Source organism: Lagenorhynchus albirostris, chromosome 8, assembly GCF_949774975.1.
Source record: "Lagenorhynchus albirostris chromosome 8, mLagAlb1.1, whole genome shotgun sequence".
NCBI classification, from domain to species: Eukaryota; Metazoa; Chordata; class Mammalia; order Artiodactyla; family Delphinidae; genus Lagenorhynchus; species Lagenorhynchus albirostris.
Window position 1 is genome coordinate 63,759,305 of NC_083102.1, and position 23,974 is coordinate 63,783,278.

At 35.2% G+C, this 23,974-nt stretch overlaps 1 protein-coding gene across 10 annotated transcripts in view; it reads left to right on the forward strand.

Moving 5' to 3' along the window:
• PHF14 (PHD finger protein 14) overlaps positions 1 to 23,974 on the forward strand; it is a 199,945-nt gene that overhangs the window by 22,960 nt on the left and 153,011 nt on the right. For all 10 annotated transcript variants that reach the window (XR_009542004.1, XR_009542002.1, XR_009542001.1 and 7 more), the window contains exons 5-7: positions 6,588 to 6,747; positions 11,508 to 11,619; positions 14,861 to 14,998. Coding sequence is in view for 7 of the 10 variants with exons in the window: in XM_060157098.1 (XP_060013081.1) it covers positions 6,588 to 6,747; positions 11,508 to 11,619; positions 14,861 to 14,998 (410 nt within the window). In the remaining 3 variants the exon portion in view is untranslated. The remainder of the gene's footprint in view (positions 1 to 6,587; positions 6,748 to 11,507; positions 11,620 to 14,860; positions 14,999 to 23,974) is intronic.

The following is a 23,974-nucleotide window of genomic DNA, read 5'->3' on the forward strand; positions in this document are numbered from 1 at the left end:
GCAAGAGATTTCTGTGCATTAATTTTGTATCCTGCTACTTTACCAAATTCATTGATTAGCTCTAGTAGTTTTCTGGTAGCATCTTTAGGATTCTGTATGTGTAGTATCATGTCATCTGCAAACAGTGACAGCTTCACGTCTTCTTTTACAATTTGGATTCCTTTTATTTCTTTTTCTTCTCTGATTGCTGTGGCTAAAACTTCCAAAACTATATTGAATAATAGTGGTGAGAGTGGGCAGCCTTGTCTTGTTCCTGATGTTGGTGGAAATAGTTTCAGTTTTTCACCATTGAGGATGATATTGGCTGTGGGTTTATCATATATGGCCTTTATTATGTGAAGGTAAGTTCCCTCTGTGCCTGCTTTCTGGAGGGTTTTTATCATAAATGGGTGTTGAATTTTGTCTAAAACTTTTTCTGCATCTATTGAGATGATCATATGATTTTTCTCCTTCAATTTGTTAATATGGTGTATCTCATTGATTGATTTGCGTATATTGAGGAATCCTTGCATTCCTGGAATAAACCCCACTTGACCATGCTGTATGATCCTTTTAATGTGCTGTTGGTTTCAGTTTGCTAGTATTTTGTTGAGGATTTTTGCATCTACATTCATCAGTGATACTGGCCTGTAGTTTTATTTGTGATATGTTTGTCTGGTTTTGGTATCACGGTGATGGTGGCCTCATAGAATGAGTTTAGGAGTGTTCCTCCCTCCGCTATATTTTGGAAGAGTTTGAGAAAGATAGGTGTTAGCTCTTCTCTAATTGTTTGATAGAATTCACCTGTGAAGCCATCTGGTTGTGCACTTTTGTTGGAAGATTTTTAATCACAGTTCAATTTCAGTGCTTGTGATTGGTCTGTTTATATTTTCTATTTCTTCCTGATTCAGTCTCAGTAGGGTGGGGATTTTCTAATTCTATCATTCCTTCTACATTTATCAGGCAGCATTTATTTTGTAGAGAACTTCTCCCCTTTTATCCTTTTCAGTATTACTGTGGTCTCACACATTATCATCTACAACCTCATTACTCTTTGTGATGCTTAGATTGTCCAGATTTGACCAGTGAAGAGCCCCTTTCTTCAGGCTCTTACTTACATGCACGTGTGCACATATGCATATGCATATTTGCACAGTCCCTGCCCTGCAATAAGTAAATAAATAAGATAAATTCCATGGGATTTTCCTCCCGTATAACTCACTTTATTTCACTCATCTCTTTATTTCACTCACTCATCTCTTAATCTTGAGATTCTTTTCATGAGTACATATGGATATTTTATTATTATTTTTTTAACGGTATGTATTTAGCTATAGTGTGGTTCAACCATAATGTATTTACTTTTTTTGTTTGTAGTTTTTTGCTTATATATAGTGCTAACAAGTATGTCATATACATGTAATAATTTCTGTGGGGTAGATTCCTAGAATGAATCAAAAGGTAAGTGCATTTAAACTTTTAACAAACTTTGCCAGATTGCCCTTCAAAAAGACTGTATTTATTTGTGTTCTTACCAACAGTGTACAAACTACTTGATAACTCTGCAACACTGCATATTAATAAATTAAAAAAAATATTTTGGAGACTATCTTAATTATGCGTTCACCTTATTTGTATTGAAGTTTGGTATCTGTGGCTATTTTCTTTTTTCTGTTACTTTCTATATATTTCTCTTGTCATTTCCTGTCTTTTTCTCATTGACTTCTTGGAATTTTTTTTTTTAATGTTAATCCTTTGTTAGCTATATGTGTTACAAATAGTTTTCATCCTTGCGAATACTTTTTCCACCCTGTTCTGTACCTTTTAACTTTGTAATATTTTTCACAGTTTAGAATGTTCATTTTTATACACATATGTAGATATTTCTCTGATACTTTTAAAGTTCCAAAATGAATTTTTATCTAAAATTAATGAATTCAGAAGAAGTGAAATTTTCTAAGGCATAATAGGAAACTAGTGTTGCTAGGTTTTATGTTTTTGGTTTTTAATCAGGTGCCTAAGTGACAGACTTCCGTATTGTAAATCAGCCATGCAACTTTTCCTTAAACGTTTCATGGTTGAACATGAGCGTATTAAATGTTTTATTTTAGAGAAAGCTAATTCTCCTTCATAATATATTGCATGAATAGTAAATAAAATGTGGGAACTATAGAACAGAGAGAAGATAAAACATTTCTAACAGTCCCAATATCCAGACAACCATAGTTAGTGCTTTTGTGTATTTGCTTTATCATTTCTTTTTCTTTTTTCCCTTTTTTAAAAAAATATACTTATGGCTTAAGTAATTATAATTTAGGTAAGTTTTTTAAAAAATTAATTAATTACTTAATTTTATTTTTGGCTGTGTTGTCTTTCTTGCTGTGCGCGGGCTTTCTTTAGTTGCAGCAAGAGGGGGCTACTCTTCATTGCGGTGCACGGGCTTCTCACTGCAGTAGCTTCTCTTGTTGCGGAGCACGGGCTCTAGGCGCGCGGGCTTCAGTAGTTGCAGCACGCAGTCTCCGTAGTTGTGGCTCATGGGCTCTAGAGCGCAGGCTCAGTAGTTGCAGCGCAGGGGCTTAGTTGCTCCGCGGCATGTGGAATCTTCCTGCACCAGGGTTCGAACCCATGTCCCCTGCATTGGCAGGCGGATTCTTAACCACTGCGCCACCAGGGAAGTCCTAGGTAAGTTTTTAAGTTGAGATTTTGCTAAAAGATAGTTTTCCAAATGTGGTTATTAAATGCATAACTGTCTGTTTTTCAGAGTACTTATTTCATCTAAATGTAGATGAATTTCTTTTCTGTTTGGGTTGCAGCTTGTCACTTAGTATAAGCACCTTTGTGACAAGATCTTGTAACTGGCTTGTAATAGTAGGGTACCCCTGACTGTGATGTCAGTTATCCTGATGTATTGATTGTACTGTGTGAAGAAAAATGTCACTTACATGTCATAGTACGTGACAGATCATTAGGTAGCACACTTGCCAGCAATGCATTAAATAAGGTCTAGTAAGATGTTTTCCCCCCTTTGTTTATTTTTCAGTCTGCTGTTAGCCTAGCCCTAGACTATTTTTATTTCTTAGCACATGCAAAAATATATTCTTATGAGTGTTTATTGGGTAGTAAAGTATGTTCAAGTTATAACCATTTGGACTTTATATGTGAGCAGGCACTTTTGCTCTTTTATGCTTTAGGATATATTTGTGACAGGTATCATGCATAAGTTCTTTTCTCATAAGCAACAATATTACTCAATTTAAAATCTTTTATTTTAGTGGGTTTTGTAATCAGAGTTCTAGTGATAGGATGTTAAGTACAGAAAAATGTTTTAAATTTTAAAATGGCAAATTTTTTGTTCCTGTTTTTAAATTTTCTATACTGAGAGATAGTTAGAATAGATGTTAAATACTTACTGCAGATGAGGTAACTCAGCCTCAGAGATGCGGTTTGTCTACAGTTACATCGCTAGAAAGTAGAAGACTGTAGGTCTTTTGGTCTCCCATGCCAGGCTGAATGGGAATATTTCCACTGATTTGGATTATACGTATTCTTGTATAACTCAAAACAATTGTAAGCACATTTTATATTATTTTGCATTAAATATGATTTGTATAAGTTGCATGTACTACCCAGAGGTTGATTGTTAGACAGCCATAGAACCATGTTTTCTCTGTTTACCCATTTAAAAACATGAAAAGCCTATATGAAATAGGTTTTATATATCTATAAATTTTTTATTTTATATGTTTACCCATATAAAAAAAGACTTTTTTTCTGTAATCATATTGAAAGTGTACTTTTTGCATCTTTTACTCAAAATTAGATAGGTAGAAGAGAATAAACCTTGTTTTATGGTAGTTTAAATTCTTTTGTCTGTGGAAGAAAAAAATATTTTAAAATGTATTTAGTCATTAATTAAAATGGATTAGAGTGGATATAAATGCTAGAACTTTGGTCTAGAGGTCAGTAAACCCAACAGGTATGGCAGAGAAATAGGGGAAAAGTGGCAGGGCAAAGTGGAAATAGGGGAAAAGTGGCAAGTAAAGAACTCTATAAAGGTAATAACACAGTGTGGATTATTTTTCAAGGGCAGTAAAGCTGAAGAAGAAATACTTTTCCACTTGCTGGTTGTTCTTTGTGCTTATATAATACCAGTCTTCTAGGTTACAAAGTAGGAATTTCCTAGGTTGAAATCACTTCTCAGGTTGTTTGTAGGTGGTTTAATCATTATGCAGGTGTTTGTCAGGCGTGTGGTATATTCTTTAAAAATTAGAATTGAAACTGCTTTATTTTAAAAGAGTGAACTGCTGTGATTTACCTTGATATTGGTGAATGAGATGAATAAAATGGATAGTCACTTGGGGGTTTTATTATCTTGGGACTTTGTGCGAATACAAATGAAAGAATTTGCCTCGAAGGAATATTATTTTGTAAAGAAAATAGACTTTTCTCTTTGTAGTATTGCATAACCTTTTGAGAAATCAAATTGACTGTTTTTATTGTTTTATGATTTTTTTGAATAAAATGTTTTGCTTACTGTTGCCTTTACTGAAGAATATTCTTCTATTGGTGATGGTTAATAATAACTACCCCCAGAAGAAAATTTTATTTCTTTTTCATTTTATAATTTATCATTTAAAACATGTATATCTAAACAGAAGTGATGAAGTTGTTAATTATTACCAAGCACAATTTAATTATATTAAAGAAATTAATAGTTTGATTCCTTTTCTTATCTTGTGCATGATAGTCTAGCTCCTTTAAAATCTTTTCTCTGGCATTCTTTCGTATGACTTTTCAGATTATGTTAAGGTTCACCATTATAAAGCCTTTGAATAACATAAGCTTGGCAATAATTAAGGGATTTGCATGAGGCAGCTTATGTAAATCACAGTTGCAAACAACTTTTTAGTTTTCTGCCTACTAGGATATTTTAATATAATCTATATGGAGTGGTACTACTGTGTGAATAAAATACTTATGCATGACTGTTGACCTATTAACGACATCTAGTAAATTAATGTTGGTAGTTTAAAATTATTTATTAATGTGTATGGGTCTTTTTCTTTCTGAGTGACTTGTTCAACTCAGTATTTATTTACATACTTATTTATTTGTTTTAACTTGGATGTCTTTGGTGGTTATGTGAAGATGCTTTTCAACAGGCTCCTGTTGTCTGTGTAGTGTATAACCAGTTTCAGTAATCACATGATCTTACATTGGATGCATATAAACTTACCTACATGGTGAGTCCTTTTGAGAGATGCTTGTTACTTATATATGTTTCTCACAATGTTTTTTTTAATGGCTTCAGTTTATTGAAGGGTACTTTGGGTACTTAGTGCCCTTTCGAGTTTGGCACTAAGACTACCCTCTTAGAATAAACCTGGTGAAAAGTATCCTGGGAAGGTTGATTATAGGCTATATGTAGAAGTGACCTGTCTTGACAGGAAATAAATGTGTCTTAGGATATCAGAGAAATGCCCAAGCCTAAAGATGATGGGGCATACATTGGAACTAGAATAAGATTGTAATCTTTTTAATTACTACATATACATTAAATTATTTTTCTTAAGTATGTTTTGTCATTAGGGCAGTGTCTTCCTTTCTGGAAAAAGAGTTAGATAATATGAAGTTTGTGGTATATCCAGCACTATTTAGGTAAAAGAAAACAATTTAGGAGTCATGATTATTGTAGTCACCAGGGAGGTACTCTTTATTACAAGCCATCAATAATAGTTGATGTCCTACTCTAAAATGTAAAGAACTATGCTACATTATCTTCTTTGTTTGGTATGTTCATGGGGATATTTAAAAATTTTTAAATCACATTAGCTGCTTAAATAATTTAACCCTCAGAATCTCGAGTTATCAGTGAATGAAAAGAGGGAAAAGAGTATTCTCTTTTCATTCATTTCAGTTATGGATACATTTTTACAGAAGATAGAAGAATTATAAATGTTTAAAAAGATCAGATACCTTATATAGTTCTAGACTGGCTCAGCTATGAATAGAACTCACTTGTCTAACTCTAGTCTGAACTATTCAAATTGTTCTATAGCCTTAATTTATCTGTGTGCGTGTTTCTGTATTATTTTCCTTTTACTAATACTAACTTTGCATTTGTGGTTGTATGAATTTGTGTTTTAATCTGCCACCTCCAAAATTAGATTAGAGGCTTTTTGTTTGTATGTTTTGCATGATCATGGTCTTTTATATATGTGTTCAGTACAAAGGGAGCTCAAAAATATTTACTAATTAATAGTTCCTAGACTAAATAGTTCTGATTTCTTTTTAATGAAAACGCATATTTTTATGTATTTTTTTAATTAAAATTTTTTTTAAAGAACCGTAAAATTTCCTCCTCCTGTAATGCTTTCCAGTAGGTCTAAAATTATCTTAAAGAGTCATTTATTTCATTGAATATACTATGGTAGGTGAAAAAATATTTTTATAAAATGATTTCACTTATGTGTTTTGACTTTAATATTCTTATAAACCATTAATTTTTCAGAATTTTTCTCTACTTCCTTTCCCTTTTTCTTTTGTAACTTTATAAATGTGAGTTTAAAAAATAAACTCTATTTAATCATACTCTTTTTTTCTTTTAGGTTGTTATGGAGTTGATGGAGAGAGTGACTCTATTATGAGTTCAGCTTCTGAAAACTCCACTGAACCTTGGTTTTGCGATGCCTGTAAATGTGGTGTTTCCCCTAGCTGTGAACTATGTCCCAATCAGGATGGAATTTTCAAGGAGACAGATGCTGGAAGGTTGATGTCATAATTCTGTTGGGTTAATATGCCTGCTTTATAATGAGTATGCTTCTGACTATTTTTCTATTTATGATTTTCTGAGTTACACACTTTCATTTGATTGCTTCTTTGTGTCTTTTTGGCATAGACTAAATGGACAGGAGGCTACAGATCAGGGCAGGGAGGAGAAAAGATCATTTATTGAGGATCTGCATTTGCCTTTATAACCCATAATCCCATTTAATCTTAGTAATGACCATAGGATAAGAGAGATGGTATAGGTAGTACCTGAGGCTCAGATCATTACATAGTTTTAATTTGAACAAGTCCATAGTTAAATCTGAACTCAGATCTGTTTGACTTCAAGCGTATATCAGGAAACAGAACCCATACAGTGATTTTAAAAGGGGATGTTTAGTGTAAAGAATTACTAAGCTATGATAAACATAAGATATAAAAGAACTCTAAAGAATAATACCGTAGGGCTGAGGGAGAGTATCCAGGGAATGACAAACTTGGAATGAAGACACCTTCCCCAAGGCTGGGGTTCAGGCCTTGTTAGAGAAAGTGTAGTTCCAGCTTACTGGATGGCAGAGAAGTTGGCTGGTTTGCCTGGTCACTACCTAGTCTACAGTTCTTGGCAAGTGGGTGGCTGGGCAGTGGTTCAAAGCCTGGAATGTATGGTGTCTGTGTTGAGAGGCCCACAGAAAAGTGATCTCCAGCCTGGGCCTGCAGGGTCACTGAGGGACGATGCATGTGGTGGGGCAGAGCAGTGGCAGATGTCCTCTTCCCATCCTGCAGAGAAGCCCCTTCCTCCTACAGTGCCTTCTACCACTCCCTACTGAGACAGCTTAGTATGATATGATGCTTACTGTAAAGGAGAAATGCTGAAGGGATTCTGTTCATTGTTGCAAAGCAGATATTGAAGGGTGGATTTGAGCTGAGAAGCAATAAATTGATAACTGGCACAAAGACCTATGTTCTTTTCACTGTATTCACACTCATCTTTATTACCACATTTGAGCAGTTGTCATCATCATAGCATTGGCATCTTTCATGGTTTTTTTCTAAGGAGACTACCAACTAGGATGGGTGACTGATGTATAAGAGTAGTTTCTAACCTTTTATATTTTATGGATCACTACTTACCTTCCTCCCCCATGTAAGAGGGGGTGCTCAATTTTTTATTTTGCCACATATGTATATTTCAGTATTTTTACAAAACATTTAATATTTTAACAAGAATAACAAAATAACTTATACAAATTATCACCATTATTTTTCATATTTTAACATCTTGAAAAGGATAGGATACATTTTATCCCAAAATAAAGGACAGTCTTTTAAATTTAATAATTTTTTTTTAGTAAAGTAAGAAATATTTTTCTTATTTTTCTCATTTTTACCTCAATTGGTGGACAGGGCCTTGAGAAGTATTGCCATACAAGATTGTTGGGATTGCATAGGGTCTACCATGGAATCTTACAGAACCCTGTGTTGATGTTTAGGAAAAATGACTAAAAATCTTACCTCTTGTCTGTCATAAGCTCATCCCCAAAATAAAATAAATACATAACAAATTATTTGATGTATTGACTTGAGTCTCTGGTCTGTATCGTGGACATGAGCATTATTTTATGTTTGGAGTGACTTTGGCCTAGAATTAGGGAATTTAGTACAACATGAAAAGCGTGTACTTCCAGGTTGGACCACCTATATTTGAATTCTAGTCTTTTCTTACTAACTGTGAATTTAGATTTAACCATTTTATGCCTCAGTTTCCTAGCACTTTTGAGAGAATTAAATGAGATGATTTCTGTAAGCAGTGTACTTTCTGGAGTGTAGTAAGTGTTTTAATAAATATCTCCTTAGTTTTGCTACTGCTACTAGTGATTTTTATCACCAATATTATTCTACTTACTTAAGGTAATCATAGAATACCAACTGCATAAATTCTTTCTTAGTAACTCTTTAGTCCTGAGATTTGAAATTTATGGTGATAAATTGTTGTGAATAAGTATGGCAGCTTTGGAAAACACAGAGCTTCGTTTTAGGGAAGAGCGTTTATTTTACCTTTTTTCTCGTCAGTAATTTGAAATTTCTATTGAAAAGCAACTATAAAGTAGCTCTCTTATCACACTAATATATAATATATACTAATACATAGTCCACAAAATAACTTGGAAAGTTCTTCTGAATGAAGAAAAGGGAGGCCTCTTTAACCATTTAGTTTTACTGGGAGATATTTGTATTGACTTCTGTGGATCTTACATGTATGTACACACCTCCCTTCATGGTGCAGCCTGGCAAGTTTTTTTTATACTGTTTGAACATTTTATTTGTGTTGATGTTCACACTCACCTGTAGGCTAGTGTGGAAATTACAGGTCTTGCTATAGTTTGAAGGATGTAATACTAGCTTTAATCAAGGCAAAAAAAGCCAAGAAAGTTGACAAGCTATTTACTATTGTAGCTAAAATGCAAAACAGATGAAAAGAAAGAACAATGCATGGAAAGAATAAAAAAGGTTTTGAAATTGACTTCTATTATGTAGTCTAATTAGACTTTTCCCCCCTCTGTTTCTGATGGGAGCCACAAATTCTACAATAGAAGATGATGTGATTTAATGTGAGAAGACCATCAGCACATTCTTACCATTAAATTTTTATTTTTTTCTTAGGGAGAGTGTTTTATCCTGTGTTAATGGTATTAAAAACCTGATTATAGGAAGTATTAGACATACTTTAATATAATAGGGTACCACACCCTATGCTGCAAACATTTCACATAAATCATTGTAACTTCCAAACTTCCTGCATGGTGCTCCATTCCTAGTAGACACTTAGTAATTAATTACTGAATGAATAAATGAAGGAATAAAAATAACATCCTGGAAGTGAATTTTTTAATATGTTATAAAGGCACTACAAATACAAGACATTGCAAAATCAAATTTGATTGATGAATATAGTTCCCATTCTGAAATGAGTTTTTTGAGAAGTAGCTTTCTACTTAGTTTGCTTTATTAAAATATGTAAATTTAAAAGAATCTATTAATAGCTTCTATGCTAGAATGACAATTCTGTCTCTTTGTTTTTTGGTGGATTTATGGGATGCTTGTTTTCTGCTCCTTTCCCTAATCAACATCTGTCTTCATAGCTCCAAGCAGAATGGATGGTAAAGTAACAAGGAAAATTATTCCTTTTTGATTTCTCAGTTTGTCTTAATTAAAAGGTTCTAAAGTATGTGCAGCTAAACAAATGAACAAAAAACTATATACAACGTGTATTAAAAAGGACCAAAATTGTCTCAGCTGTTTGATATGTATTTTAATAAAGAGTCAAGTTGGCATCCTCACATGAGTGGTTGGGGGAAATGATACACTTGTGTGCCAATCACACTGAAATGGCAGTTTAAATCTGTAGTACTGTGTGACTTGTACTAAAACATTTTAAGAAGGTCAGTAGGAAGCAAGCAGCCAGCTGTTGGGTTTATCAAATATGAACTTGTACAGAGTACAGCAGCATTTAACACACCAGTGGAGCATGAGAAAACTGTGCAAATTAAATTGAGAAAGCAGCTGCTTGTTGAAGATGTGTATCTTTATAGTGAACTCCACAGGATGCATTTGGGAGGTTGGATTGAAACATTTTATCAAGAAAATCACAAAACCTTGGAGTTTCTTCCCAATAAAAAAAAATAATTTTTAAAGATTTATAACTATTTTCCCCAGTACATCTATAAAGTGATTCTTAGTCTTATTTCTTTAAAACTCATAATGCATCACAAAACAGAACGATGTAGCAGTGATAGCCTCTCAAGCTGTGCTAAAGCAAAATTTGTTGTTAATATTTTCACAAGGTTAAGAGATATTTGCCATCTCATTTTTACCCTGTGTCTTGCAGAAGTGATATAGAACTATTTACATTTCAGAATCTAGTGATCCTGTGTTTTGTTTGATTGTAAGCAAACAGGGTGCCTAATATATTTTAAAAATGTTCAGAGCAGTTTTTAAAAAATGGAATTAGAATCAACTCCTATTTATTTTTTCTGTTTAGTATACTGAAACTGAACATTCTTTATTTAGTGTTGTAGCATCATTCAGACTTCAAAAAATATATGTGGGGCACATACGTTTTAGTATATAGGTTGTATGGTGAACAGATAAGTTGAATGAAATATGACCTTCTTATGTTATTACAACTGCTCTGTACCATCTTCTAGCAATCAGTTTCAACCTGAGAAGAAATAAAGTTAAGATGCACACCAAAAATTGTTTTAAAATATGTCCTTAAGGGTTATCTAGTAGCTTTTAGAAAAAAGTAACAGGAAAGAGCAATTTTATGTGATTTATGCAGAGTAACTTCACAAGTCTTAAATTAGGATCGTTAATTCTCAGAGTGCTTAAAATAATGAATGTGAATACTTTTCCATGCATATGAAAATGATGTTTCATTTGAATAGTGGTTTTGTGCAAATATTTAAGAATAACAGATAAGTGCAAAGTGTGATGAATTTTAAGTGAAAGGCAATTATAGATGTTAACTCTCACCTTTGGCTAAGCTGCTGGAAAAGTAATGCTTATTGCAGTCCCTTTTTCTGTAAATGATATCATTGTATAGGTGTTCCATATTCTTTAGTTGTGTGTCTGAGATTTTGAAATCTGATCATAAAATTCTTGGAGTAGTTATTTGAGATGACACATAATTTTACATTTATTTTCCTGTGGGCATTTTTTCCAAAGGTCTGATAGCAAAATCATATCTTTTCTCCTTATAGATGGGTTCATATTGTCTGTGCCCTGTATGTTCCTGGTGTAGCCTTTGGAGATATTGACAAATTGCGACCAGTAACGCTAACAGAAATGAACTATTCCAAATATGGTGCCAAGGTAAGACAAAGTGTTTTTGATTGTCTAAGAGAAAGTTTTTACTTGTTAGTTTACATGACTTTTTACTAATATCATGGTTGACTACAGAAATGCTTATTACTAATTGTGCTATTGGAGAGCAGTTAGCACTAAATCATTTAGTATTGATAGTAATTTTCCCAGAGAGCCAATAATGTATAAATTCTTCTATATATTTGTATAACTTGGGTAAAATGGTAGTTAATGCCACTGCTGTTTTCCTCGTATTTAGCACACTGCTTAGTGCATAATGAATTCTCAGACTACATCCATATTTTTAATCAGTTGGATCAAATACAAGCTTAATTTCTGACTTTACTTTTGAAGTGGAATTTATTAAAATTATGAAAAGAGTACAAGAAGCACCCATTATTTTACTTCCACTGCAGAAGGCCAACAGAATTTTTTTTTTTTTACTAGCAAATGATCCTCATCCTCCATAGTTTATAAATAGGTTTTTAATTATGACTGAGTTTTAGGATTATAAGTGATAAGATTACTCACTTATGAATTTAAACTTAAGTATATAATTATTGCAAACATCTTCGGAATACTAGAACTAATTAGGCAATGATATATTCTCTTTCCATTACTATGTATTGGGCAGTTGGGAAGGAAAACTCTTAAAGAGCATTAATAACATATTAAAGGTGGGGTGGGAAACGTACAGATTGTTGGAAAATTCTGATTTGAAATTTTTAAAATTTCACAGTTTCTGCTGTTATATCCAGAATATCCTCTTTGGGCTTTAAACACCATCCCCATCCGTCACCTTCTACCCTCGAATAATCTTGTGCTTTAGTTTGGGAGGTTGCAGCTTCCCTCTCCAGAATTAGATAAAGCTTCCAGGCCCTAGTATTGAACTTAACTTTCCTGGTGCTCAAGTAATTGTACACTATCTTGTTACCTCTCTTAAATGCCTTTAAACTATAACAAAATAATTTGTCCACATTTTCTAGTTGAGTAGGAGTAATACAAATTACCTGGGCCACCAGAGTTGGAAATGGAAGTTACTACCTTTTGAGGGCAGTTTCATAATTCAAGAGCACAGAGCCTAGAAGCGAGTAGCTTCCATCTTTTTCAATAAGCACATGTTTTTACCATAAATATAAATCTAGAAGCAATTAAAGAACAGTAACCAGATATTACTTCATATAACTGAGACCAGCAGTGACCTGGATTGAAAAGGAGAGTCATTAAATGTATAATTATCAGCTGATTATTTTCATTATCACCTGCTTTTGTTTTGAAGTATTACTGGGACATGGAGTCAAAAAATTACGTACTCTCTAGCTCATCTGCAAAATCAAACCCAGTACTGTGAATTATATCTGGGATAGCTCTCTAGATCACATTGTCTATCCATTTCCTCCTCCTGATTACTTTCTCCCCTGTGTTCTCAGTTGCTTAGTTCCCTAGCATTTTATTTATTTACTTATTTTTAAATTTATTTATTTATTTTTGGCTGTGTTGGGTCTTCGTTGCTGTGCGTGGGCTTTCTCTAATTGTGGCAAGCATGGACTACTCTTCGTTGGGTGCACAGGCTTCTCATTGCGGTGGCTCCTCTTTGTTGTGGAGCACAAGCTGTAGGCACGTGGGCTTCAGTAGTTGTGGTTCCCGAGCTCTAGAGCGCAGGCTCAGTAGTTGTGGCACATGGGCTTAATTGATCCATGGCATGTGGGATCTTCCCAGACCTGGGCTTGAACCCGTGTCCCCTGCATTGGCAGGCTGATTCTCAACCACTGTGCCACCAGGGAAGCCCGTTCCCTTGCATTTTAAATGATTCAAGCAATTGAGGAAGATTCTATTTTCTTTATTAGATTGTTGTATTGTCTTATGAGACTTTATTGTTGGAAATTTTTTCTTTGTGTTCACTCTGAAATCCCTTGCCCAATTTCATCATACTATGTTAAATTACTCACTCAGGGGACTATCCTAAACAATTTGATTCTGTTCATAGTATTGACATCCTTTAAATAGTTTAATTTCTCCATTTCTCCCTCTCTGACCCCCTCTCCTTCTCTCTATCTCTTTTCTTTCTCTCTCTTTCTCAATTTTTTGGTTTCATGTTTAGATTAGTATTTGCTGGAATTTTTACCATACATATACTACTGTTGGTGGAAAAAGACCCATAATTAGGCAGTAGAGTGTCAGGTGTTGGGAATGTTTTCACATCTGTACCCAGAGTCCTGTTCCTGTTATTTTTATTCATTGCTGATATATCAGTTTGGTGCTGTATACCAAGTAGGTACTCACTAACTGTTATAGTATTAATATGATGTTTTTAGTGTCATTGAAACTTTTTAATTTTTTAAAAATGTTTCTCTCATATTTAATTTACGTAGAATACATTTATTAAGCAGTTCTTCCTTAGTTGTCTACTGGCAATCTTTCACAATTTAGCAGGTTTTTTTGTGAAGGTTCCTATTACCAGAGTAGTGTATATTTTGAGACTAGGTTTTTCTTTTTCTCTCTCTGTGGCTTAGTTAAAAGTATAAAAAAAAAATCGGGGCGGTGGCATTTGGGGTAATTTCAACAGTTTATGCCTTTAGTTTTGCAGGTTTTCCCTTTGTATACAGAAAGAATGTAAATAATTGGCTATATTGTGTATTACTACCAATTTCACAAAATTGTTTACTTAAGATTACTTTTAATTCTCTTAAATATATTTTTTAAATGCATTATATCTTTGGTTGCAATGCCTAGATCTTTCAGTGAATTTTCTCTGGCTTCTTATTTATTTTCCTTAATTTTTCCGAGTAGTATTACATTGTTCAAATCAGTGTAGCTTAATGGTTAAGAGCATGGACTTAAAGTAAGATTATCCTGGTTTGAAAACTGTCTTTACCTCAGTTTTCTCATGTGTAAAATTTTCTCATATGTAAAATGGAAATATAGTACCTTTTCCACATATTATTGTGGAATAGAGTGTCAAATGATTATATATATTAATACTTATAAAGTGCTTAGAATAGTGCCTAGCACACGGTAAGCCCTCAAATGATATTAATTATTATTATCCTCATTACTATATCAGTGGAATTTTGTTTTTTAGAACTATATAGAGAATTACTTTTTTCATATAAATACTTGCCTATAGTTATTGTTTGTATTGATATACTGTTGGTTCACTATTTGTATTTTGTAGATGCTTTGTATGAGAATGCAGTTTCTGTTCTGGAAATATTTTTGCTCTGAGACTTTTCCTGATATTCCATTGTAGGAGTGTAGCTTCTGTGAAGACCCTCGTTTTGCTAGAACTGGAGTTTGCATTAGCTGTGATGCAGGGATGTGCAGAGCCTATTTCCATGTGACCTGCGCTCAGAAGGAAGGTCTGCTTTCAGAGGCAGCAGCAGAGGAGGTAGGTTGATTTAAATCCATAGTTGGTGAATATGTTCATGAGACTTCTCGTGACTTCATTATATCCTACAAACAGGTATGCATCATAAAATAAATTTACGAGTTTATTCTTAAAATCTTTGTCTAGATCACAGATCTAAAACTTTAAGAGTAAACAGTATATATGAGTTTCTTCAGTCTTAAACCTAGCCAGACATTTAGAAAACATGTTAAAAATTTTATAGTGAAATCTGACAGATAAAATGAAACATAATTCAAGGTGTTTTAAAGCATTATAATGTCAGCATATTTTATATGAGAATCTGAATTTATATTTGAGTAATAACCTTGCTCTGTTACTCTTTAAATAAAAGCATTACCCTGTCTTCAGTCTTCAGTATTTGCATTTCTATTTCTTTACAATTATTTTTAATTCTAAAATTTTCCTACCAGAAATTTACATTAAGCAGTCAGTTGTTTTCATAGTATGTATTCAGGACTCTTTAATATTCTTTCAAGGTCTTTGAGGTCAAAACTGTCTTCATAACAGTATTAAAATAGTATATACTTTTTTTTGCTCCTAATATTCTCACATGTAATAGTGGAGATTTCTAGAGATTATATAGCTATCTTCTTTAATGTCCACTATCGAGATATTAAAGAGGTTTGTAAAAATGTAAAACAGTGCCACTCTTCTCACTAAATTTTTTTTGTGTGTAAATTATAGTATTTTTCATAAAAATGTTATTTTTGTTAACATGTAATGGCTTTATTGTTATTTTAAAAATTACTCAATTTTAACTTCTAATAAGCTATCTATAAATATAACTCACATAAGTTCTTTGGGGTCTTCAAAACATTTTAATACTGTAAGGAGTCCTGAGAGCAAGTTTTGTTGATTCTTTAAGCACTTTATATAGGCAGGTAATTGAGTATTCTGTAGTTTTTACTTTATATTTGGGATATATTGTTATGTATATATGTTATGTTCCATCTTTTATTGGGCAAATTTTCAGTGTCATGTAAAAATATGTTTTTTATGTTGGGCTTTCATCTTATTCCATTTATTTCATAGACAGGAAACAAGTAAAAAAGATAATCTGATGAAGAAAATTTGTTAAGCAAATTTTGAAGGATATATTTTATCAATATAGGGATCCTATTGAAATTATATTTTGGGTACATAAATCTGTTTTTGTGTCAGTCTCTGATTCTGATGAGTTGTACTTTAATTGAAGAAGGGTACTAAATGAACACTGAGCATTTTCACAGCTGTTTGGTAGACACAGAGGTACAATTATAAAATAGGGTTGTGTGGATTAGTCATGGCTGTAACTCAAGATGGTGAGCAAAAGTGCAGAGAGACAATACAAGTAAGACTCAAGATCAGATAAATCTCAGTGAACAGCTGGAGAAGCCTGGATTTCTTACTTCTTAATGGCTGTTTTATATAGGCAGTAAAAGAAAGGTTGAAAAAGAGAATAAGTACCTCAGTTTCATCCAATGACATCATACACCTTAGCATATTTTCATGTTTTTTTATAGCCTTCTGACATAGTACTTTATCTTACTGGTGAGAATGCATTTGAAGTTTCTATTCTTTTTGATCCACTTTGTGAAAATTCTAGATTATTTAGAATATTTAACCATGTTATGTTACAACATATTATTATTAAAACTGAACTATAGGGCTTCCCTGGTGGCGCAGTGGTTGAGAGTCCGCCTGCCGATGCAGGGGACACGGGTTCGTGCCCCAGTCCGGGAGGATCCCACATGCCGTGGAGCAGCTGGGCCTGGGAGCCATGGCCGCTGAGCCTGCGCGTCCAGAGCCTGTGCTCCGCAACGGGGAGAGGCCACAACAGTGAGAGGCCTGTGTAGCGCAAAAAAAAAAAAAACCCAAAAAACGAAAAAAACCTGAACTATAGCACAGGCTTAGTTATGACTGAAACTTATATTATTATGGTTCACATCATATAGTTGACTTAAGGTTACTTATATTTCATTTAAACCATATGGTAGTATGGTAGTATGATAAAGTATGATTTTGGTACTGTGAACATTGTTATAATTTGTTACCATGTAGAAAATTCTCTTTGAAACATGTAAGATAATTTATCGATTTTTTTCCCACAGCCTTTGATAATGCATTGAAATCATTCATGGATTAAATTTCAAAGGCTCAAATTAGATCTTTAGCTGTTGAACTGATGCCTTAATATTGCTAGAAGAACCAGGATGGGTAGGAATGGCTCGTGGTGGATCAAAAACTTTTTAAATGAATTCATCAAGAAGTTATGTTACTTAAAGTTAGACATTTTATATCAGATCTTCAGTGATACCTTTATGTGGCTGTGTTAGGCATTATTTTAAAAATTATTCTGGATGAACTCTATGAGAGTTACTCAGATCACTTTCTCTCTCACTCCACGTCTAATCCATTAGCATATCCTGTCTTCAAAGTATATCTAGTATATGTCCAAATTCTTCTTACCACATTCATTGCTGCTATCCTAGTCTGTCATCTTTTGTCACCTGGATTAATATAACAACCTCCTAACTCTTTCTACCCTTGCCTTGCTAGAGCAGAGGGTGGCAATTTTTTACTACAAAGAGCCAGATGTAAATATGTTAGGCTTTGTGGGCCTAAGGCCTGTGTATAACTATTTAACTTTGCCATTGATTATGACAACAGCCATAGACAACACATAAACGAATGAACATGGCTGTGTTCAAATAAAACTGTATTTCCAAAAACAGGCAGCACCAGATTTGGCTTTCAGGTCATAGTTTGCCAATCCTTTTCCAGAGAATAGAGGACATTTTCAGTAGCAGCTAGTATTATCCCATTAAAATCTAAGTCAGATCTGGTCACTCCTTTGCTCAAAACCCTTCAGTGGCCTTCTGTCTGATTCAGACTAGAGGCCAGTTTCTCTGCTGATTTATAAGATTCTGTGTGATCTTCACATTACCTCTTTGACTTCATCATTTCCCCTCATTCAGCCTCATTGGTCTACTTGCTGCTCCTTTAATGAATGGCCAGGTGAGCTCCTACTCTGGGCCTCTGTACTTGTTTCTCTGCATGGGCTGCTCTTCCCTCACACGTCTCATTCCCTCACTTTTTTCGGGTCCTCATTCCATGTCTACTACTCGCTGGTCTAAAGTTACAACCCTCTGCCTCCCATGACACTTTCTATTCCCCTTTCCTGCTTTATTCTTCCCTTTTAAAAATACCTAACCAGTATCTAATATAGCTCTAGTAGTTTTCTGGTAGTGTCTTTTGGATTTTCTATGTATAACATCATGTCATCTGCAAACAGTGACAGTTTTACTTCTTCTTTTCCAATTTGGATTCCGTTTATTTCTTTTTCTTCTGTGATTGCTGTGGCTAGGACTTCCAAAACCATGTTGAATAAAAGTGCTGAGAGTGGACATCTTATCTTGTTCCTGATCTCAGAGGAAACGCTTTCAGCTTTTCACCATTGTGTATGTTAGCTGTGGATTTGTCATATATGGCCTTTATTATGTTGAGGTACATTCCTTCTATGCCCACCTTCTGAGGAGTTTTTATCATAAATAGACGTTGAATTTTGTCAAAAGCCTTTTCTGCATCTATTTAGATGATCATATGGGTTTTTAAAAATAAATTTATTTTATTTGTTATTTATTTTTGGCTGTGTTGGGTCTTTGTTGCTGTGCCTGGGCTTTCTCTAGTTGGCAGTGAGCGGGGTCTGCTCTTCCTTGGTTGCGGTGCACAGGCTTCTCATTGCGGTGGCTTCTCTTGTTGCGGAGCATGGGCTCTAAGTGCGCAGGCTTCAGTAGTTGTAGCACGCAGGCTCAGCAGTTGTGGCTCGCGGGCTCTAGAGCACAGGCTCAGTAGTTGTGGCACACGGGCTTAGTTGCTTCGTGGCATGTGGGATCTTCCCAGATTGGGGCTTGAACCTGTGTCCCCTGCATTGGCAGGCGGATTCTTAACCACTGCGCCACCAGGGAAGTCACGATCACATGGTTTTTATTTTTCAATTTGTTAATGTGGTGTGTCACATTGATTGATTTGCAGATATTGAAAAATCCTTGCATCTTTGGAATGAGTCCCACTTGATCATGGTGTGTGATAATATATATGGTTCTTATTTATCTTGTTTATTGTCTGTCACTTTCATTAGGATATAGATTCATGAGGACAAGGATTTTTTGTTCTTTTTTATTTTTCACTGTATCCTCAGTGCTTAAAATACAAGTTGAGGGACAAGCTCTCTTTTGTCATTCAGCTTTTATTTGGTCAGCTGTTTAGCATTTAAGGTCTTTTTTTTTTTAAGATTTTATTTAAAAAAGAATTCTAGGGTAAAATTAGTTTTCAAACCATCATTTTAAGTATAGTGCCTTGCATATTTGATTTCCCATTTTTCCTTGATTTGATTTCCTATTTATCTACGGGCATGGACTGAGAATATTTCCTTGGCACATTTTCTTGTGGTATTGGAATAACTTTATTCATAAATGTGTCTCTTTATCTCTTTGGTTTGCTTAAGTTGATGTTCACTGCTACTCCAGCTCAGTTACCTATTAAAGCGTGTGTTAGCAAATAGATCACTTTCACTTTGGTACTTCTCTAAGAATCTTATTTAACCTTTATTTGAAGTTTGACTGTAAGAAATATGATTTATTTGGAATATATACAGAATATCCACTCCTCTAAACATTCTATGTAAGCCATATTATTAGATACTTACATACCTGGACAAAATTATTTTGATTCATACTATTATTCCTTTTGCTGATGTGTGCTTTTTACATTTTTGTTGTTGTTGAAAGCCTTACTGATTTTTTTCTTTTGTATTAACTGGGAATGTTGATGGGCCTATTTCTCAGCACAGTATTCTTTCTCTCAGTTCTCGATAGTATGTATAGCAGTGTGTTTGCTTACTAATTGGTTTGTGATATTGTGAATTATGTAACTGATTGTATTAATAACTTCTTTAGTTTTCTGGAAGTTTCAGAGCCACATTTGGAGTCTACTACCAATGTGCATGTGGCCTTTAAGATAAATGCTGTGGTGGTTCATCTTCTTGATGTTGTATCTTACCTAGGCTTTTGGCAGCAAGTAATAGAATACTTAACTGCAGTAGCATAAGTAGTTATTAACTATCTCATACGATAGGAGGCATAAACATAAGTAGTTCTGGGGCTGTTTCAGCAGCTAAATGATGAAGTCTTATTTTATCCTTCTCTCCCATCGGCATCAACATATTTTTCTTTTTAGTTCCTAACCTTGTTGTCTCATGGTCTCAATATTGCTGGAATAGCTCTTAGCACTGTGTTCTTTCATTATAGAATTCAAAGCCAAAGAGAAGGGAAAGGGTTCTCTTATTATTAGGAATGAAAAATTTTCTCATACGTTCACACCACTAGATTTTCCCATCATGTCATGTATTGAAACAGTCATTATGGCCATTGTTAGCAGTGAGATAAGTTGGGAAGGTGAAACCTGACATTTTTAGTTTCTGTCAAAGAAAATGGATTTTACAAAAAAGGAATATGTTGGAAGGGGATGACTGGGGTCGGGGGGTCAGCAACTAACAGTTTGCTACAACTAGCCTAAGAAGTTGGCAGTTTATTTCCATTCACTGTAGCTCATACCTAGACCAAATGAAGAAGTCTTTATATCAGCTACTAAAAGAAGGAAAAGAAGAATCAGGTGTTGTGAATTAAAACAAAAAACAAGTAAAAAGGTCACCTTTCCCGTTTTTCCCTTCTTTGTTTCAGAGTAGAATTCTAATATTCTGGGCCTTCTTTTCTCTGGGTCTGATCTGTTTCCTGGTCTTTGCCTTTTAGTAGTGTCATACCCTCTCCTTCCAACCTCCCTCATCACAGTGGAATTGGCTTCTCAGTAGTCCTTCCTTTCCAAGCCTTTTTTTTTCTCATGGGGCTTTTTACCCCAGTCAGGGGGGGGGGGTCAAGTTAATACTGGCTCAATTACTTTGTGTTTTTTAAGGGAATTCAGTTTAATAAATCAGAACATTGTTTAGTCAAGATTATTGTTATTTTTGATTTATGGTACATTTTATGTCAAAAGAGATCACCTGTCTAAACTCCAAACATTAGTATGGCTTTAGCATCTGTTAGTCAAGGAAAGAAAACAACATTCTACATTGAAAAAATAATTCCATAGACTGAATAGTACTGGCTTTATCTTTTATCATCACAGCCCCAAGTTAGTTCTATAATCTTACACAGAGCTTTGAGGGATACTCTTTTTGTTTGTCAGGGAGCATAGAAATAGCTTTAAGTTACAGTATCAACCTAGGTGGGGATAGATAGTAAACACAATCAAATGTTCAACAGTCTTTCAAGATGGCAGTAAAAGATGTCACAGGTGCCTACTGTGGACAAGAAGTGGTGTAAGTACAGAAAGAAGGTTCCCTGGAAGAATCAGAAACTTCAGCTGGACCTTCCTGACCTATCTGTCTCTTACCTTTGAACCATCTAAGGGTTACAAATTAATGTTTTTACTGTCATTCATTCAGTATATTTATTCAACAGATATATTGACCTACTGTGTATTAGGCATTGCTATGGACCAGGGGTCCCCAACCCCCAGACCGTAGACCAGTACTGGTCTGTGGCCTGTTAGGACCCGGGCCGCACAGCAAGAGGTGAGCAGCGAGCAAGCGAAGCTTCATCGGCTGCTCCCCATCGCTTGTATTACCGCCTGAGCCATCACACCCCTCACCCCACTCCACCCCACCCCACCCCCGGTCTGTGGAAAAATTGTCTTCCATGAAACCGGAGCCTGGTGCCAAAAGGTTGGGGACTGCTGCTATAGACCCTGTAGAGGTAACAGTGAACAAAACAAACTGTGCTCTTAAGGTAGCTTACATTTTAGTGGCAGGTGGGCTCTCCTCTGACAGAGTGAAAAAGTTAGGAAAAAAAATATTGTGATAAGTATTGTGGAGAAATATAAAGCAGGATAAAGTATTTAGGGAGTAAGGGAGGTAGGGCAATGCTGCTTTATATGGGGAGATCAGAGAAGGACTCTCTAATAAGGTGACATTTTATGGAAATATGTAAGGAAAATTGTAGGGAGCATATGTTTATTTGAGAGGAGAGCATTACAGGCAGGGGGAACAGAAATACAGAGGCTCTGAGGTAGGAACATGCTTGGTTTGAGGACCAAGAAGAAGACTGGTATGGCTGGTACAGAGTTAGGGGCTAGGGTTTGGTAAGAGGAGAGGAGGAGGTCATAGAGGTAGCAGGGAGCTACTTCATGTAAGGCCTGGAAAGATATGGGAATGACTTTGGATTTACACTCTGAGTGGGGTGGAAGGCCATAAGAGTTGCATAGAGTACATATGAACCAACTGATGTTTAAAAGGACTGCCCTGATAACTGTATTGAGTACAGGCAGTAGGGAGGCAAGGGTGAAAGGAGGGAGATCAGTTAGAACTTTTATTGTAACAGTTTTTAGGATGGAGGTAATGAGAAATGAGAAATTTTATAGGTATTTGCTGAAGGATTGTGGAATGTAACAGAAAGAGAGGGTAAAAAGGGTGACTTCTTTCTGGCCTGAGCTTCTAGCAGAATGGAGTTGTGGTTTACTGAGGTGGAGAAGACTGAAGGAAGAGCAGATCTGTTGCAGGAGAAAAGGCAACTGAGGACAGTTTTGGACATGTTGAGTTCAAAATGCCTTTTAGACATGTAAGTGGAGAGATCAGGTAGGTTGTTGGCTATCAGAGTCTGAAGTTTAGGGAAGCAGTCAAGGCTACAGATATAAATTTGGGAGCTGTCAGGGTATAGATAGTATTTATGGTGAGATGACTAGATGAAATTATCTAGGTTATAAGAGTAGAAGGAGATGGGAAGAGGTCTGATGACAGTCATAGGGCTACCTTAGCATTCAGCAGCATTCAAATTTGGGAAAACAAGGAATCTACCAAGGAGACTGAGGAGGAGTGATCAGTGAGGTAAAGAAAAGAACTAAGAGAGGTATTTCAAAGAAGTGTTTCAAAGAGGGAGTGAGCAAATTGTGTCAAAGGAGTAAGATTAAGATTGAGAAATGACCATTGGAATTGGCAAAATGAGGGTCATTTTTCACTTGACAGGAGCTATTGGAGTGGTTGGGAGTAGTCAATGAAAACTTAGGAATGGAATAGAATTGAAGATAGCTAATATGGACAGGTCTTTAGATTTTTCCTTTTAAGAGGAGCTTAGAAGTGGAACAACATGTGGGAGCCCAAGGAAGGTCTTTTAAGTATTTTTAAAGGATATTACAGTATGTTTAGCATGCCAGTGGAGAGAAAAAAAATGTGTAAGAGAGATAGAATTGCTGTAGGGAAGAAGGGGTGGGATATTATTGCAACTGAAGGTTAACCTTAGAGAGGAACATTGGGCAGTTTATCCATAGTAACAGGAGATTAGTCAGAGGATATGTGTAGACATGCAGATAGGTTGAGGTATATGGTGATTGGAGGTTGTGGAAGTTTTTGTTTTATTGCTTTTCTCCTCTCTTTGAAACCCTCTCCAGTGAAATAAATAAGGTCATCATCTGCAAGTTAGGAATAGGGAGGAGATATTGAAGGTTTGACAGAGAGATAAAGCTATTCAATAATTATCTACAAAAATGGAATAGAAATTAATTTGAGAATGTGTTCAGCTGCTCAGGTACAGGTACAAAATAGGGGAAGAGTTGGTGCCTTAGGTTTTGTCAAGCGAAGGTAGTTGAGGAAGAGAGGAACAAGCGAATCGATGTGCCATGCAAAGAAGTAATTAATTGGTGGACCATGAAATAATCAGGTGAAGAGGGCAATCATGTGCATGGGCTCTCGGACAGTCAGAAGACAGAAAGTCCGTACATTGGAGACCTGAAAGGTGTTAAAAACTTGTTTGAGTCTTAGAGAGAGCGATCAGGAAAGATAAAAGATGATGCTCAGAGGGCTTCCCTCGTGGCACAGTGGTTGAGAGTCCGCTTGCTGATGCAGGGGACGCGGGTTCGTGCCCCGGT